The sequence below is a fragment of the Cydia pomonella genome, chromosome 11 (assembly GCF_033807575.1).
Source record: "Cydia pomonella isolate Wapato2018A chromosome 11, ilCydPomo1, whole genome shotgun sequence".
Taxonomy (NCBI): domain Eukaryota; kingdom Metazoa; phylum Arthropoda; class Insecta; order Lepidoptera; family Tortricidae; genus Cydia; species Cydia pomonella.
In genome coordinates this window covers 7,168,332-7,187,946 of record NC_084713.1, presented here as the reverse complement: position 1 = coordinate 7,187,946, position 19,615 = coordinate 7,168,332, and the positions used below count along the sequence as shown (strand labels likewise).

The following is a 19,615-nucleotide window of genomic DNA, read 5'->3' as shown; positions in this document are numbered from 1 at the left end:
CAGTAATTATCTGGTCTTGGCTCACAAGATAACCGCCATGTGGGATGTTGATTCGACGATCATTGTCCTGATAGTCGTTTCAGTGAACGGTCTGATAGCGAAGAGTCTCGACCAATATTCAATCAAGGAAAACTCTCGCTAGGTGGATCAAGGGTCAAATGTAGAAGGCAGAAGCCTTGGACACAGTGCGGATAGTCCGGTGGTTCCTTTCTCTACGGACAGTCATAACGTTTCTATCTCTTGTAATTATTTAAACTTCTTTAAATATTTAATCAATATGATTCATTCAAGTAAGTAATGAGTTTTGCAACATTTTCTACTCTCCGGTTTTTGTAATGTTTTAATTTAATACATTTGGTCCCATAATACTCGTACACTTTGATATACCGGGAAAAAGATAGAAATCAACGTAATAAAAACCTTATAAAGCTAATTACAGCTAAAGCAATGCCTTTTGTAACTAAAATACTGAAAAAATGAGCATATTTTATTAATTAAATACCAAAATGAAAAAAAAAACATGGGAATTGTTAATCCCTGAGCACTGAGATTTGTAATGTTAATTAATTAAACAAACGTTGTGCCGCGAGCTTTCCTTTGTTTTGGTTTTGAATTTTTTGACGCTCTTTTCTTAATTAATAACTATACTTAATTAAGGAAAATCGTCATAGGGTGAGAACTCTCGTATTTGTATACGTACTTCACTCAGACATGGAGAGGAAGGGCTTTGCTCCTTCTGCTCTACCGATCTTCTATCAGTGGAGTAAACAAACGCAAGAGTTATAAGAGCTTGTAAACGGTCTCAACTTATAGACGCTTTTCCCCGCATTCACCTTTCCTAATACCTTAGTCTCGAATCAGGAATATAACAGACCCAACCGGCAATGACGGGATAAACTACTTAGACTTCTTAAAGGAGTGAACACACAATCACTAGACCGATATCATCATATCAGCGAAAAAATTGGGGGAGATCTTTCGCTGTCCGTGGGACATGATGGGCTCTAAATAATAATAAATATGAAGGTTGTGCAAGTGTTATTTTAAACGATCTTCTATGAAATTCTGACGTTTAAAATAACAGTTGCATAGTCTGTGCTCAAAATCACTGCAGATTTATCTTGGTCTAACTCTAGATATGCTTCAAAATATTAAACACCGATATTAAAGGCTTTCTAATTTTAAATAAAAATTAAATAAATTTGAAAATTAAGACAGTTAAATGAAACTTTTTAATGAGATCTAGGAATATTAATTAAGTATGTATAAATAAGTACCATTACGTGATATTTAAAAATGATTATGTAAATATTTCCCGGATTTTTTATTGCATATTTATCAAGTACAAACTCTCACTTTTTTTCAAACGATAAACGATTGATGACAAAACCAAATAGGTATGTTTGACCGACTAATATTATACCTATAACTAAATAGTAATATATGTCTTAAAATGAATTACGATATATTTTTATCTTCTACCAGTCCTGGATCGGGTGGGATGGTCAACGTTTTCGGCGCATGTTTAATAGAATCCATCATTTCCTGAAAATAAAATTATTGATTATATTAGAAATAAATTATCATGAATGATAATGATAGCTTATTCGATAATAATAGAATCTTAAGTAGAGATACTGAGCCAATTACAGGAACTCACAATTGTGTATGTTTGTTATACCACATCTAATTAGATGTGGTATAAAAACATACACTTACATAAGTAACACGCATACTCATCGATGAGGAGCGCACACACATGCGGGAGATAAGATACGAACCAAAACTAACAACATTCGCTTACATTATAATACTAGTAATACTACCGATGACAGGTGGTGCCTTGATTATTATGAGTACGAGTTCGAGATATACGAGTAGTATGAAAAAAAGAAAAACAAAATATTAAGATATACAGTCTGCATCAAAAGTAGCAGATGAAACAACGCGCCAAAAGTATCTTATATTCCGTATAACTTTTCCAAATGTAGATAATTTTCTAAAATTCGCGTTCAAAAATATATATTTTACAGTCTTAGTTGTTCTATATTAAAGACATAATTTTTTGTTAAGCTGTTACAGAATGGTAGATACTTATGAAGCGTTATTTCATCCGCTACTTTTGATGCTGACTGTACAAGTAACTTAGGTAACATAATAATCAATAATCATGGTCATTATAAAACTTTAGTAAAATTGTAGCGAACTATCATGATTGTACAACATTGAAACTGTGTTGAAAAGCTAATTAGCTCATTTTGTAGTCAGCTATTTCTCGCACATTTGACTACTTATTTATATGTATAGAAGTTTTCTTGGCAGCTCTCATTGCAAAAGCCAATCACTTTTTTTTACCAGCAACCAGAGTGTGAGTTTGTGATTTTTAAGGTCTATGTTAACTTACATGTTCCGAATCCAGTCCATCCATTTCTTGAAAAGATCTGGTCATCCTCTGTGCTTTTTTCTGCGCAGAAGCCGCTCTTTGTTGCAAAATCTGTAACAGAGATAAGGTGTCTATATTATTTATTTTAACAGTGTACTCATTTAAAGTTAGTTATGGTTCCATTCGTTTCATTAATTATTATCCAAACAAAAACAATTTCATATAAAATTTTGTCAAGACGAGACCATAAGGCTCAAACTGTCGAAGAGTTATGAGATTTCATGTAGTGCCAAGCTTCTAACTCTACAAGCCTTGGACCCAAGGAGAATCACCACCCGATTTACTAAATATCCTGAAATATATATTTTATTATTAATAACAAGGAGTCCCTATATACATTTTCAGACCTATCCTGTAGCATCATAATTTGCGGAAGTCTCATACAAACTTCCATTCCCTAGTTTCCCTTCAAAACCCTTTGGTTTCAAAACCCAAAACCCAAAACGAAAAGTTTAAAGTTTTAGATTTTTTGTTGTTTGTCTACTAATACTAACTTACATACCAAAGTTCAGCTTTTTAGGACTTCAGAAAGTACTCTAGAATTTTGATGATCATCAGTGAGTGAGTGACTGAGTCAAGTCAGTGACTATCAATAAAATCTAAAGTGTAAGAGCTATGCAATTGAAACTTTTTATGTTTAATAAATCTACTATTGATAGCATATCCAGAGAATTTTGTTTATTCGAAACCCAAGTTGTGAGGAAATAAAAACGACGAAGCGCTTCGCTTGGCTCGTCTTGGCGGAGGCACTACCGGGCCCACAGATGTGCTGATGATATGCCTAAAGGATTTTTTATTGAGGTGAAAGTCGCAACAACATCGTAAATTAAAAAGACGTCAGCTAACTTCTCCTCGACCCAGTCAGTTGATTTAAAAGTCAAAATGAAATACAAAACTAAAGAACAGAAATAATTAAAACTGTACACCTCCTCTCATCCTCCCTTCCTCTGTTTGGCTTTGGTCAGTTTGCCAGGCAGACTGATGTCTTGCTGCAGGAAATTTAGTAAACATTGAAGGTGAAATCGAAGTCGAACAGAGAAAGTGAGGTTATAAGTGTTAGATTAGTTTTGATGTACATCAACCCACAATTACCTTCACCACACCTCCAACGCCTGCGTCAACTGCCGCAGCAAAATATCAATTTGCCGGACCTAAGGGCAAACTTAAAGTTCGACGTTTGCCAACGAACAACGCACACCGTTGGCATACTTCTAGCTTAAAATTTTCCTCATCCGTTGCTTCCATCATTCGGCTTCGCAAGTTTTTCCTCTATGTCAGGCAGACTGATCACTTGCTGCAATGGCTAAAGCATGCGATGTACGTTCGACGAAGATGAATATGCGTTGATGGGAAAATTCAAACACCTTTTAACTACTCACCTGTTGTCTCCTCTGTTCAGCTTCGGCCAGTTTTTCCTCTATGTCAGGCAGACTGATCTCTTGCTGCGGCGGCTGCAGCAGGCGTTGAAGGTGCGGTGGAGGTGTTTCTGTCCGTTGATGTGCGTCAAACTCCTCCAAGGGAATTTCGAAGGCGATCGCTGGAAAATAATACGAAGACAGTGATGATGTTGCTAATCTTTTTTTGTTGGGAGATTCAGTTTTTCGAGCGAAATAATATTAAAAACTGAACTAGAAACACTAAGAGCACAACACGATATGTCAAAGTTTCAATTATGATAAATCCAGGTGGGAGAATCTGAAGAAAAATAATAAGCAATATTGACTGTACTGTGACAATAATTATTCGAACCTAAAATCACCAGATCTAACTATTATAACAGGGTTGTTCTACAAACTAAGGACGAAAATGAGTCCGATTCCGGCCCGACGATTTTTTGTCATTATGGTTACAAAATATAGTTTATCATAAAGATTACATGGTCTTTTAGCTTATGTTAAGTGGAACGGACAAAATATTCAAAAATATTAGAGTTATGGCAATTTTAAGAAATCAAGCAGCAGGAAACTGAGATTGTAACCAGGAGACTGAGGATTTAAACAAATATCAATCAAAATCAACGTTTATTTAATAATAAATTCACAAATAAAAATTATGCTTCTAACCATTAGTTTGTAATTGTCCAAATATCTTGAACTATCGTGATAATTAAGTCTATTCTTGACTTATACTAATTATCTATCTAAATCAGTCTTGAACAGGAACTTTTATCATTAAATCTACAAAATTAGCTTTAATAAAATAATAATGTTAACAAAAATAATGTAATAAAATCTGTTTTATAACAAACTAACAAAATTATTGTTAACAATTTAAATATGAACATCACTTGTCATAAACAATAGTATGACGGAAACCAAAAACATTTAGCAGTCTTATTAATTTTGCTTTTAAGTTAAGTTAAATATTTTTATTATTCAAAGACACATTGCGTTAACTCTTTTGTAGTAGTTAACAAAATAAGGTAGTAAAATCTTAGCTTAAACTATTCTTAGATCTATAAGAAAACTTTTGGCAGTCAAATTGTATTGCTTTTTAAGCTATCAATTATAATCACAATCAGCAGAGCAGTCTGGGCATATAAATGATATAGATTCACCTTTAATGCAGTCAACCTGTGCCCAATTCTTGCATGCAAGACACTGGACCCAATCATTTCCTGTCGTATCTTCACTATAGAGAGTACCACATATTAGGCACTCACAATCACTGGATTCGTGATTTCTTTTTGTTCTTATTTTCGAATTATTTTCTTTACCTTTATATTTCTTCTGCCTTAAATTCTGTCTTGTATATTTTATGTCCTTTTGAACTTTTCCTTTCCTTAATATCCTTTCATTTTTCTTTTTTGTTTGCACATTAATATTACCTTCAAAATTTCTTTTTCGAGTTCTAGCTTTCCGTTCATCACTTATTTGCTGTTCTGGCTTTGGAAAAAGAGTACTTGGGTCAATTTCCAAATCAGGCATAGTAGCCAAAACTTCTGGATTTTCTAAATTTAATGTAAGGTCGCTTGCAATGCTGATGTCATCAGTCTCATTTTGTAATTCTTGTGCAACCGTGTTGATACATCTCGGACTTCTATTTTCATCCTGATCTGAGTCAATATCACTTTCGAAAATGTCATTGACACTTTTTTTAGATTCTGCAGGATATTCCAATAGACCCAATCGATGATGTCCACACATAATACCTTCATCACAAAAACAGCTAAGAGATTTCATTTGCAGCTTACGTGGCATGAAGGCACTGCCCTGTACTTGATGGACTTTGAGTGTGCCATTAAAAGCAATCGAGTTCTCTTGATTATCTGTAATCAAATTTGCCATGTCGTTAATTTCACTTTCAGTAACTGTATAAAGAGTCACACCAGGACAACGACTTTGAATGACGCCGCAGAATTCAGTCAGATTAGTAATGTCACCTCCACGTGCCACGACATCATTTGCAGTTCTTTTGCATACTGCGCCTACGCCATCTGGTGCTCCTTTTCCGTGGCCTGCTTCGTGATAATTCCAAGTCCAGTTTATAAGTCCAGGGCACAGATTTGTCATTTTACATGCTAGCACGAAGAACATAATTTTGTTCCGGTACTGAGTTACAGGTCCATCACTCAGGAAATGGATGGTTTCTATTTGAGCTGGTAATTCTTCCAGTACCGGTTTTAAATGTGCCCAAATTGCATGAACATTGTGACTCAAATCTGAAGACACTGTGCAATATGATCTTTTAGAACCATTCAAATATACAACTACTGTGTGAAGTGAGAGCTGTGCACGAGATCCGCCGAAGTGAAATGATTGAATTTCTTCGTTATATTTGGCACTGAAGTTTTCCGAAAAATCCATATGAATCATGGCTTCTTTATCAGTTAGGGACTTCTTCTTTTCCGACATTGCTTGATACTGGTGTACAATATTTCTTTCATGGTGAAAAATTTTAGTCAAATCCTGCTCCAATTTTAACACTAATTCATGAGCTGTTGTAGCGATGGTATTCCTTTTTTGTTTCACAACTTGCCTTTCTTTCTTAGTTTTAGAGTCTATTATGGTTTCCTTTGACGCCAACCAGAGGTGGTAGTTTATCGGCATTGAATTGTCCAAATCATCGCAGATAGGAGGTGATTTCTCAGCGCAAGCATCACATTTTCTCTCTAAACACTTTTCGTTGAACCGGTCGCAACATACAGCGTTAAGTAGATTTTGGTAGGTTGGAACGTTTAGTACTTTTGCATTATAAAGAGCAGTCACAATCAGCTGGAAATTGGTGTGAACAATGCACAAGCATGTGTCTCTGTCTGCTATTTTTGGGGCGACTATCCAAGCGGGTGTAAGTCTGGCAAACAAAGAGTAGCTCATGGGGATATTTCCCGATTTTAAGTATTCTTTGTGGAGATTTCTCAGTGTATCTAACCTGTAGCGTCTTTGTACCTTTTGTTTAGTTTCTTTATTCCTTACAAATTCCTTCTTGCCTGCACACAGTCTGCTGTACTTATCATCTTCCATAAAAATTTGAACTGTCTTTTTTAAGTTTCTTTTTATTTTGAGTTCAGTCTTCTTCTTCCTTCCTTCGTGCCATATCTTTTTATATGTTATAACTTTGTTTTTAAATTTCCAAACCTTGCTTTCATTGATAATTGGCCCCAACAGTAATTTATTTGCTACTTTCTTCTCTTGACGCGTCTTCAGGTTAGATATATTATTAGCTATTTGTTTTTCTAACACATCGCCGAATAAAGCCTTTTTAACCACGTCAACCCGTGTCTTTGGATCTTCAGCTAGTTTGGTCATTGCGGTATTGGGTGTGAGGGCTAACAGTTGTTTTTGTTTTTGTTTTTCTAACCTTTGGCATCTTTTTCTATATTTATTTAAATTTTGTTTTAGCTTTGCAATTATTATAAAAAATTTTTTCAACTCTAAATTTCTTCTAAAACGTTGCTTCTGTGATCGTTCTCTGGCTAATTTTAATCTCGAATTTAATGGCAATGACGGTCGAATAATATTTACACCAACATTTTCGTGCTGTGGTAGTTCCTGATTACGGGGCTCATTATTCACAGGTTCATCGTACAGACTAGATGGAGTATTTTCTCTAACAAACTGATTTGTCAAACTGGTCATGGACTTTTTCTTTTTGTAAGATTTGTCTGAATATAGTCTCCAATTTTTGCGAGCTTCCTTTTTTTCACGAGCCGTCATTTCAGATACTAGTTTTTTTTTGCCAGTTTCTCTCAATTTCTTATATTTTTGCTTTCTTTTCTCTTTTTCTGCTGCTAGTTTCTGAGGATCATTCTTAATTTTTTCGTATCTCAATTTTTCAGCTATCTTTTTTTTTTTCTAGTATTTCTTCTCTAGTCTGTTTTTTCTTTGGTTTCGCCATTTTTCTCTAAAAAAAACCATCAAATGAGCTTTCGAATAATAAAAATCAATGAACTCACACTTTAAAATGTCAAAGTTTTATAATGTTTAATATTAAAATTTCAATCATATTGCAATCTGCAACCGATATGTAATTGTACTCGTAAACCTCATATTTACAACAGTACTTACGCGATTAAATAGTTTTGTTTTGAGTTCGAGCTCAGGCAAATACAAAATAATAAAGAAAATTGTATATAATATAAATAGACATAGGCACATGTTTTAAATGTACGTTTACGTTGTATTTATCTTTTTCTGATATTTTGAAACTGCAATGCTTAGTTCAATGATCATACTTATTAGTTATAGATAAATTGATTATTTGAACTAGCTAACTGCTTTATTATTTTGACTTCATAGTATATAGCAGAAAAAGTAACATATGATGTTGAACAAAAATTATATTTCAATATAAACACTCAGCAAGCAGCAAGCAACATCCTGCATTTTTCTCAGTATCCTGGCTATTTATTTGACAGGATCCTGAGACCAGGTTCCTGAGAATTTCGGAATAATATTTAAAAATAACGTCTATTTATAACATTCAACCAAAATCAAGTAGCATTAAGCCTTCGTGTAAGCAATTTATACATCAAAATGCTACAATTACCATATTACCACATGAATTTCGTAATTGAATATCTTACCAGGATTCTGTGAACTCGACTGATTATGACGCGACTTCCTCCATAAAATGTGCCGGGCAGACTAAGCAACACACTGGGTGCAAAACGATAGGTGGTATTCTTTGTCTCTTTCGTACCGGCAACGAACTCGGCTAAACGTCAAGGTCGCGCGGCTAATAGAATGTTGAATATTCGCTTATTTAACATTGGGCAGGATCCTGATATAAAACTGTTGGGACAACTTCTGGACAAAGTTTTTATAATGTTTTTGTTACAATAAATTAGTAATATGTCACCTAGGTAACAATAATAATAGGATGTCATTTATATTGGTTTAACTTATGGGCTCAATGTAGTAGAAAATAAATAATATTCCACATTAGATTCAATTTTGCTCGTGGGACACTCCAGGATCCTGGGAATTTGACGCTTTGAGTATTTTTTTTCTAAGATAATATATTAGTATCTAAATTATTTTTAGAGACTAGGTAGATATAGGTATGGTAAACAATATGTTATGAAAATAAACTTGGTTGTAACAATTTTTTCATGACATTTTAGCTGAGCTGTCGAAAATTCCTTACTTTGTAGAACTACCCAACAACATAATTATTAGGTATAGCTTAGCTTATAAGCTTTTAATATAATGGATCCTTTCTCATACAATTGCGACTGGAAGCCCAGAGAACAGGACATTAAGGTAACAAAGTTTTCTAATTAAAAGTGTTCAAAATGACTTTAGCTCCTGTATTATTTGACAGTGAAAAATTAACTACTTAATAGATTTTCTCTCAAGCGCTGCCTCAATAGCGGTACTTAGTCGATTGGAAATAAAAAATGCAGCGCGATTAGAGTTGAAAGGATTTACGCGAGAGACTCTATAGGGGCCTTTTAGCGCAGTGAATTTTAAAGTTCCATTATTAAGAGTTCTGAGCTCGCTAGTTTGCAAGCGTTTCAGTGAGGTTTTTGATTGACTTAGGTATTGTCTTTGTGGTTGAAACAACCCCACTCGGGTAATGGACTCATGTTCATGTTTTTAGTTTTTTATTTATCATTGGTTATTTAACACCAAAATTTACAACACAGGCGACACTATGGTTACAATAAACATATAATTTTACATTAAAGATCAAAGTGCGTCGATAGTGCAAATTATTACACTTATAAAATATTGATAAAAACAGTGCCAATACGAAAATAAATCAGGTATCTATTTAACATTATTAACTGAGATATAATAGATGTCTGAGACATACAGAAAAAATACTTAAAAACAAAATCAAAAGTATTTATTGAAATAATGGGGTTTGTTCCCTAGTTAAATAATTAACAGTTTTATCCTAAAGAATGTTACGAAAACGTACAAAATGGAAGATTAAAAAAAACTTCGCTGTAAAATACTGAGGCACTTAGGTTCATTTTTAAATAAACGTTATGAGCTTAAACGATTAGAAATAAAAAATGCAAAGTGATTAATTATGAGTAAGGTTTCGTTTCAAGTGCTTTTCGTACCCCACCGTTACCGCAAATTTTGTAAATTGAGGGCGCTCGTGAAATGTACAAAAATGTTAAGAGGGAAGAATAGCGATCCTAACCAAACGTACATACATATTTGATGAAATTTCAATTTCGGGAGAAGACGGTTTCCGCTAACTAAATCTTAATGAATCACTTTAATTTTCATGTAGCTTAAAATATATTCTAGGTTAAGTTTCGTTAAAAAAATACATATATTCTTTATAAAACAAACGGCTGAACTCAACCAAGTTTTAATCACATTTTATACGTTAAGTGGAACCTATAGGGTTAGGATCGCAAAGCTATATTCTTCCCTCTTAAGTAAATGTAAAACTTATACATTGTGTATGTATAAGCTGATCACTTCCTATTTTATTTTAATACTATTTGCATTTTTTTCATTCATTTTTTTTGTCAGTGTACACTTTCTGTTTTTAGGGTTCCGTACCAAAAAGCTACAAAAGGAACCCTTATGGTGCGACTATGTCCGTCCGTCCGTCTGTCTGTCTGTCTGTCAAATTGCTAAATATCTCGAGAACCACTTAAGCTATCGATTTGAAATTTGAAATAGTTATGAAAAACACGAACCCAACACATTGAAAGTATTATTTATTTATTTTTAATTAAAAATGGAAAATGCCCAATATAAAGAGGGGGCAAAATTTTAAAGTCTAGTTTTTTGTTAAGTCGAGTGCATTACGAGTAAATACTTAATTATGTATTTATTGATTGTGTTATAAATTGTAATATTATTTTTGAGACAGGAATAGAGTGCTTATAGAAGAATAGAGTTGTGTCAGTATGTTACCGTGATGAAAATAAATAAAAGAGAAGTAGGTACTGAATTCGTTTCACTTACGGACACCGGTATGCTCTAAAATACTTGTTGATTAGTAAGGGGCTTACTTAATATTGGACGAGTAAAATGAAATGAATAGTACAACTAAAAGGTAGTACTTTACCGACACCTTACCGATAACTTTCTAATTAAGTGCAATGTTTATTGAGCAAGATGTTTGTTGATATAATTATAGAACATAATCATATTCAGAAAACGGTAATAAAGAATAATTTTAAAAAGGAATTTCATAATAATAATTATTATTGTCAAAATTGAATACCTTCTAGGCCAAGCCAAGCGCTTCTAGGCCAGTTGCTATTAAACATTTATCAGGCGCTTATAGTTATACAGTGTAGTCCCTAGCCATTGGACAAAGCCGAAATGTACATATACATTAGGGTATTTAGAACCAGTGTACAAAGTATCATAACAGCCGGTGTAGCGGTTTCAAAGTAATTAACAAATTACCATTTTTTTACTTTGGAGCAGCCTGTATGTGTTAGTAGCTCCTAAAGTAATATCCTCAAAGAATAATATGGAACCTTATTCGACCTCTTTGATTTGACAGGGTTTGTCCAATGGCTAAGGTCACCCTGTATTATAAATATCTTAACGGCCAATTTTCTCCGAAACTACTGGATGAATTGAGTTGAAATTCAGTACTTGCACGTATTTAAATTGATAAGCCCAAAGATAGACGATCAAGATGAATAAATGACATTTTAACTTGGCGGCCATCATTTTTGGGCGTAGTTTTGCCATGTGACATATCAAATGAAAGGGCTCTTGTTGTGAGTTTCTTTTGGAAGAGCTACACTTTCAATCACTGTTATAGGCGTCTGCTCCTGCTATCCTGATGTCAACAACGGGTTCCATTCTTAGACGGACGCACAATATGGTAAGAATTAATTTAAAAAATTTACACGTAATACTCACGAGGCTTAGGTTTGACAGGCGTTTCTGGCAGGACCACCGTCGGCAAGCCGTCGTCGTGGTGTCCATTGGCACCGTTCGCCTTGCTGTTGCCATTCGCGGTGCCATTGGCGCCCTCAACTGGCACCACGTTGCCGGACGATCCACAGCCCATGGTGGTATCACATAATATAGTGAGGGTGTCACTGTTTAGTCTTTGTTTATTTGAAACATGTATCACTCACTGTGAAACACTCACTGAATGTCCAGATACAGTTATTTGGTTAGATAAGCACTAATCAATTTTGAAAGTTCTGTAGTTTTGTATTGTTTCTAATTGATAATGGTGTGATGAAGGTGTTGGTTTAGTAGAAAAAGCTAGAAAATAGAGCTGAAAAATCAAACAATGCGCATTACCTAGATATTTGAGAATGTGGAAAAAATATCTCCATTTTCATCATACAGAATATTTGAATTGAAAGTTTACTAAAATAAGGTCAATACGGATAAGTATGGCTGTGGGTTAAGTGTGGCTGGCGTTCATATTCAGGCTTGTTTTTGTGGCATTTAGTGGCTGTCACTAAAAACAGGTACACTTAACCCGCAACCAAACTTAGCCGTTAACGTAACCTTAAACCTTTTTTTGTTAAATTTCAATTTAATGAGCTACGATTGCACTACTGCTTAATTTCGATTTATATCGTTGCATCAGTCAATATTTGACAAAAGGCATATTATAGTTCAAATGGATGAATTGCAAAAAACTTGTAGATAAGGTAAGATTGGTTAAGACGAACATAATTTGTTTTACTCGGGACAAACAGTAGCCATCAAAAACATAACTTGTAAAAAATAAACAAGTCTCGCAACTCAGTTCTTCTACCGTAAAAAGTTATGAGAACCATGTAATACTTAGAAACCTTAACCTTAGAATTTTGATGATGGCTCAGTCAGTGAGTGACAAAAATTAAGAAACTTTGACTAGTTATAATTCTTAAACTACTGGTTATAATTGAATGAAATTTGGAATAAACTGTGTCTACAGACTCTATACAATGCCTGCTTGGTTACTGAAAATTCAGGCTTCTAGTTTTATCCACAGTGAAGTTATGGGGGGTTGAAAATGGCCTGAATGGCTTCGACAAAAGGATGGTACGGCCGTACCGCTTTTTTGCTCGGCATGGCGGGGGCACTGCCGTGCCCATAGATGAGGATTCCATACAAGTCTTTGTCTTGTCCCAATGATAATCTTACCCCACCTTGCCTTCATAATCAAGCGAAGGTAAGAAAAAAGGTGTGAAAAGTTACGAAAATTAACCATATAAATTGTATTATATTGTATTTATTGTACTTAATTCAATAACAGTCTATGTATAACATACCTTTACACACTTTCATGCATATAGCTTAAACAGAAATAGCTGAACTGTTGTAACACAATGGAATCAATTAAGTTTTGACTAATTACAGGTCCTTAACTATGTGCCTACCTACAATTTTTTGCAATTTACTGAAATGGGAACGACGGCAAACGAAATACTTTCCTAATTCGTTTTCAGTATTACCAATTTTTTTTAAAGATTTATTAAATAGGCACGCTTCATTCATATTTTGCATTTGTATGTTTCTGATTCAACGCAAATGATTCAGCTAATGGCAATATCTAATTATGAGTTTAACACACAGCACACATTCAACTCAATCCTTATATAAAAGAAACGTTCAACAAAGACTTCCAAATATGAACTTTATAGATGCCCCATTGGCCCTCAATACATCAAACTCAAATAACTAATGAAAATCGACACCTCAGAATCAGGACACCGCCTAAACCTCATAACCCCGTTTCGAGTCCAATCCATTAGAAGGGGAGTGTTATTCCGACAAGTCACTTCCTCGGTAACACAGGTGATAAAGGCCCTACATTTATCATTATCCTACTCGGTTCTGGGTCAGGCGTACTTCGAAACGTAGTGAAATTTGGGTTTTTGGCTGTTGATCCCTTTTTTCGTTTCTTATTTCGTAAGGGATAATTTTTTTTAAAGGGTTAAGGTGCGACATCCGTACCTTCCCACAATTTGCCCTTTCAGATCCTTTGTCTACTGATTTCAAGAAGGTTACGCTGTTTGTTTAAAGTACCTAGGAATAATATATATTTCTGAAGTATTAATACCTATTTTAAGTAGTAGGTTGGAAGTAAATCACATTTAAGTAAATTATTGACATACGTGTGCTAACTCGTGGCACATTCTAGGGATTTAATGTCGGATCAATTTACATTATTGACATTATTGTATAACATTATTGTCATCCTTGTGAAAACCATAAACGCATTACTACCCGGTCGCTGCAAGTTGGCCTGGCGGTGAACGTTGGGTAATGTCACAGTGCAATTAAATATTAATACCTACCGTCGACAAAAAATAATTTCGTGCTTTGTTTTTGAATACTCACTTTATTTAATATTTTTTGAAATTCAAGCGCTTCAAGTTTGCCGGCAGGTAACAGCCAACTTGAAGCGAACGTTTAGAACTCCAAAAAATTGTCTTTTCCATGACTTTGAAGCAGACATTAATGCCTAACTATCAAACATGAAGTTTAGACCATTCTGTTTCAATTGCCTCAATGCCTACCAATTACTATTTGATCAAACTCCACAAAGAAACTAATCAAAATAATATCTCTTAGCTATCAAAACTCACATCAAACGTTAAGATCAAAGCAAACCACTGAAGATACAATATTTTGTTCGTTTTTCCCTCAAATAAACTGAATCGGGAAATATATCGGAAAACGGCCATTTATTGCATTTCCCTTGTCTACTGAAGACGGCGAAAATGACGCACTTAGCAATTTAAATTTAGAGAACGGTTGCTGCAGATCGCCATGCTGAATATCTTTAACGTAGATTTGAGTTTTGGGGATTAAATTAAATTTAGATTTGTAGATTTTAATTTACAGAGACTATTGTTTATAGGTATGTACTTGTAACGATATATTAAAAGCCAAGAAATTTCCAACGTCCGTACAAGAACTGTTAAGAAATTTTGAGTTGTATAAGGCTATTCTTGATTTTGTTAAATATACATTCTTACAAGTCTTCAAGACATCTTAAAGGTGTCTGTCTTCTTTTGTTTTGCGTTTTTGTATAGTTTTAATTTCTTTGTGTTTTTGTTAGTAATTACCAAACGAAATGTTTGTACTAGTTGATGTATTTATTTTATGTTGGCCATGTTGCCAATGCTCCAAATAAACAAAATAATAATTAAATAGAATTGAAAAATTAATCACATAAATCAAATGTGACTGTTGCGTCATTTAATGTGTATATTAGACTGACTTTCGATATTATGAAACTGCCATCTACAACAATGACGTGGAACCCCCTTTATATAGCGGACCTCGCAGGAATTAAAAAGTTCGAATTTAAGAAGAATGCAAATCGAAAACAAATGGTAAAAAATATGGAGATAATATTCTAAATTTGAAATAACGATAACAAGTGTCAGTTGCGTGCATTCTTTATACATTGTACCTATTCAATTTTATAATCGGCGTCATAGGTTCGAGAATGGAGCCAAGGTATTATTTAATTCAATCAATCAAGTAAGTGTTTAGTTCAATCATACCCATTGGAAGCCATTTTATTGAAGTAATTCTGAGAACAAACTCCATTTCATATTCATGGAAAATAACATTGTTTCGGACCAATTCCGATAATTACTCGCAGTAGGTCAAAGTAATGATATTAAAAATCACGTAATGACTCGCCCATATCTGATAGTGGGTTCTATTATGGCTTTATGACTTGGTTAGAAATATTGTATGTCGTCACGACACGTTGTTTCGTATTCTATGAAATAACGATACTCTATGTTTACCTAAGTTACTTACTTAGAGGGAAGTTTTTCGCTTTATATACACTCCGTATTTTATGTGTCTGTATAGTAGTTTGTTTCTCTTTGGTCAGATGACCCTATAAAAATATCTATTAAGCAAAAAATATTACCAAGACGGAGGCGATTTTGGTTTATTTGTATGTCGAAACATGCCAATTAAATCTATATTGAAATTGAAATAAATGTCATATTGTAACCTACTAAAGAAAAAAATTTTTTCTTTAGTAGGTTGGTTGTGCCATTTTTTGATATTTAAAAGGTATTTTATATTTAAATAGAAGTTCGAGAAATTCACTGTACGAGCTGGGAGCTCGGCCTGCGGTTTGAAAGACACGCACACGACGACATGCAGTCGCAAAAAGGCCAAGATACTGTTGCTGGTACCCTCGCATACGCAAGCACGATGCTGCATCGCTACATACAGTCGCGATACACCATCAATACACACTGGGCCACCTAAGCTTAGAAGCTTTGACGTGACATTTTCTTGACCATGACATAAACAGTCATGTCAAACCCATTGGCGACAAAAGCTCCGACCTTCGTTTTGCCATGCGGTGTTTCCCACAGATATTCGCACGTGGCGACCAATGTCACGCCGTCAACCGTGTCACTGCACGCCCATGCAACTTGTGTGGCTAACACCAGTTCGGCACTGACATTAAACGTAACACTCACTTCGCACTTATATGCGAATTTGAGCGAGATGCATAGAAAGTAAGTTACTCTCTCGATAGTGTATATGTCAGTTTTGACACTGTCAGTGACTCATGGTACAGGTATTGATAGCTGTATATGTATATAGCACGATCGGATTAGGACCAACCTCGAAATCTCTGGAACAGTCATGGATATTTGGTATATTATAGGACATTAAATAAATATTATAGGACATTATTACACAAATTGACTAAGTCCCACAGTAAGCTCAATAAGGCTTGTGTTGAGGGTACTTAGACAACGATATATATAATATATAAATATTTATAAATACTTAAATACATAGAAAACACCCATGACTCAGGAACAAATATCCATGCTCATCACACGAATAAATGCCCTTACCAGGATTTGAACCCGGGACCATCGGCTTCATAGGCAGGGTCACTACCCACGAGGCCAGACCGGTCGTCAAATCAGACTGGTCGTCGTATATATAAATTAAAAACCCCTTTTTCATGCCTACCTACACCATTTGACATTTGGGGACCTCGAGGAATCGCAGCGAATATTCTTCCAAGTTTCTTATTAAGAGAATATCCTCTGAAAGGGTATAAGCGCTAAATCTGGCTTCAGCAAGTATTCTTATAGCAAAATGTAATTTTTCCGCAAAGATGTCTGGGACTATTTTATGTAGAATTTAATAAGCTTGAATGTTGCTTTACACGATATTTTCATAAAGAACGTAGATTTAGAGTAAAACGCGAATTTCTCCTGGATAGTACACATTTTCCAAGATGGTTGCGATTCCTCGAGGTCCCCACATGTCAAATGGTGTGGGCATGAAAAAGGGGACTTTAATTTATATACATACCAAATTTCATGACTGTGCCAGAGATTTCAAGGTTGGTCCTAATCCGATTGTGCTAATAATAAAATTGCTACAACCTGTAATTCGCTTGGCGTCGAAAAAGATGTAGACGTCGACTATTGTTAATACCTAAGTAGCAAAACACTTGATTCACTTGATTACGCATTTTTCGTCAGTTAAAGCTTTAGCGTAGCCTATCTCACCTGCGCTACATGAATGAATTCATTGACATCTCATTTACTAAAACCAGTCCAGGAGTATTGAAGCCACGTTGGACTCCAACATCCACCAACACCCAACAACCCAAACAAAGTAACAAAAATACACTGCTACACAGACTGCTAAAAAAATATAAAATATTATACCAAAAAATCCGTTTTATACCAAAAACATTTTACATCATTTTGTAAAAGAGCTGATACTCTTAAAACTGCTGGATAAATGTCTATTAAACATAGCTAAAAATCGCCGCAAAGAAACTTACTTTCACGTCAAAAGAAACGCATTGAAATCGGTTCATCCGTTGGAGAGGTACGATGCCACAGACAGACAGACATTGGAGTCAAACATATCATTGTGCGAGAACATTCTCCATAGTTAACGGTTCTCCGTTCCCCTCGTTAGAATCTTCTGGTTCTCGAGAACGGCACAACTACGATTATACATGTCTCAATGAAAGACCTGGAGAACTAAGATCGACGATATAACTGAGAGAGTCTGCAGCCTTAAGCTCCCGAGAAAACTGATAGCAGAGTCGAATGTTGGTGAGACAGGAAGATTCTTGACGATGACCAAGTCAAGGAAGATAGTGTGGCAACTGGAAAGCCCCTCAATAACATATACCTACTATTAGCAGCAAAAACAGCGAAGAATTTGTGGCGTTTGAAATGATCTGGAGCCTCTGGAAGTCAAAATGTTTCGGGATGACAGATGCTAAGAAAGTCACGTGACTAATCTATCAAGGATTGTCATTTTAGCCTTGCCCGCTGAACACAACTTTGTCGTTAAGAGAACAAAACTGTGTAGATCATTTGCACTCGTCTGGTCTATCTAAGCCTCAAGCTGGCAGAGACGTAAGAAACCGTTAGATAAGCGGTTATGATAATGCTTAAGGGATACTTTTGTTTGACAGTGAACATGCTTTGGCCAGCATTTTGGTTGATATACTGAAACCCTCCTTCCCTGAAGAAAAAGCCCTCCAGTGGCGACAAAGCTCTTCAGCTTCCGCGGGTAAAGCCGGCGGTACCCGTCGCAATTTCTGGTATATATATACCAATGTTGGCAGAACGTTAATTAGAATTGAAAATATTGACAACTAACCATTGCAAAATGAACCTTAAACTGTAATCATCCGTTACGGTTTACGGTTCAATTTGTAATGGTTAATTTTCAATATTTTCAATTCTAATTAAGTTTCGGCCAACACTGGTATATAAAATCATAGAAAGACTAGGCGTCTTTGACCAACTCTAAGGACGAGCGGTAGGTACGTGCTTGGAATAATTTTACTTGTTTCCAAAGTTGTACGTTGGTTGGATCTCGGCTCTAATTCGTTTTTTAACTCATTACTTGCTAAACTAATCTCGTAGCACTACGCCCTAGCCGTTGTAGCACTTAATTTGCAAAAATGGTGAATAAATATTGAATAATATAGTGTAAGTTTAAAGTTGATTATTTCCTATAATAAATAATTTAGAAAATAATTTGGGCACGTCGTCTCTTTAATTAAACCATCATCATCAATTTCACAAGTAGGAAATTCACGTTTCGTTTTCGAAATAAATAATTTAAAGCCTACTAAATGTTTTGGACATCTTGTTATTTTGGAGATAAACACATTTTTTACCTTTAACAAATGAACATAGTCACTTCTAATTTATACATAATATAAATAACAGATAATCGAACTGGAATCAAACCGCCTACCCGTGCGGTCGCGATGCCATCGGCGGCGCAACTACTTCGATTATTACAGGTTTTATTTTCACCCGAAGCCTTATTTTCTAGTTGATAGTTTATGAAACGACCGGACAGTTTTGATACTTGCTGCAAAAGAATTAGCTTTAAAGTTTAATTAAACTATTAATTAAATTAGGTAATCAGATATACTTATATATAACATACATAATTATTAGAGTATCATGATGATAGAATTATAAAACAAGCAGTATTTTTTTGTCACATACGTTAGCAAATGACATAATAAATATAGTAATAGAAATATACATCTAACAATATATACATAATGTGAGATTACATCAATTATGCTCTCACTCTCCTCTCAATAGTTTATTACTTATAAAGGTATATTTATTAATCTAACGGTAAAATAGTTCAGTATCCCGGTATTCTATTGGGTTGTTTTTTTTGCATATTATATTCAAGCCGCTTGAAAAATACAAATACCTACTATATCACGTTAAACTAGACTGGTGTTGAAGCCCGAGAAAATATTGACAGGCCGTAG

At 34.7% G+C, this 19,615-nt stretch overlaps 1 protein-coding gene across 3 annotated transcripts; it reads right to left on the bottom strand.

Annotated features, from left to right (window-relative positions):
* Nucleotides 1-358: 358 nt before the first annotated feature.
* LOC133522743 (uncharacterized) lies at nucleotides 359-19,106 on the bottom strand. 3 transcript variants are annotated; one of them, XM_061858174.1, is made up of 6 exons: nucleotides 18,995-19,106; nucleotides 11,743-12,096; nucleotides 10,825-10,839; nucleotides 3,823-3,980; nucleotides 2,405-2,494; nucleotides 359-1,545 (listed from the first exon to the last, which is right to left on the bottom strand). In XM_061858174.1, the coding sequence occupies exons 2-6, from the start codon at nucleotides 11,891-11,893 to the stop codon at nucleotides 1,459-1,461; spliced, it is 501 nt and encodes a 166-aa protein (XP_061714158.1). In that variant the 5' UTR covers nucleotides 11,894-12,096; nucleotides 18,995-19,106; the 3' UTR covers nucleotides 359-1,458. The 3 variants fall into 3 exon arrangements, with proteins under 3 accessions (XP_061714158.1, XP_061714157.1, XP_061714159.1); XM_061858173.1 differs by having other exon boundaries at nucleotides 11,743-12,109; nucleotides 18,995-19,100; XM_061858175.1 differs by lacking the exon at nucleotides 10,825-10,839 and having other exon boundaries at nucleotides 11,743-12,109; nucleotides 18,995-19,100.
* Nucleotides 19,107-19,615: the final 509 nt, after the last annotated feature.

Excerpts from the sequence above, each read along its gene's own strand:
- LOC133522743 (XM_061858174.1), bottom strand. The coding sequence starts at position 11,893 with ATGGGCTGTGGATCGTCCGGCAACGTGGTGCCAGTTGAGGGCGCCAAT. Across the intron at positions 2,495-3,822 it reads CTGAACAGAGGAGACAACAG|ATTTTGCAACAAAGAGCGGC; the intron begins GTGAGTAGTTAA and ends TCTCTGTTACAG. Across the intron at positions 1,546-2,404 it reads ATGGACTGGATTCGGAACAT|GAAATGATGGATTCTATTAA; the intron begins GTAAGTTAACAT and ends TTTTATTTTCAG.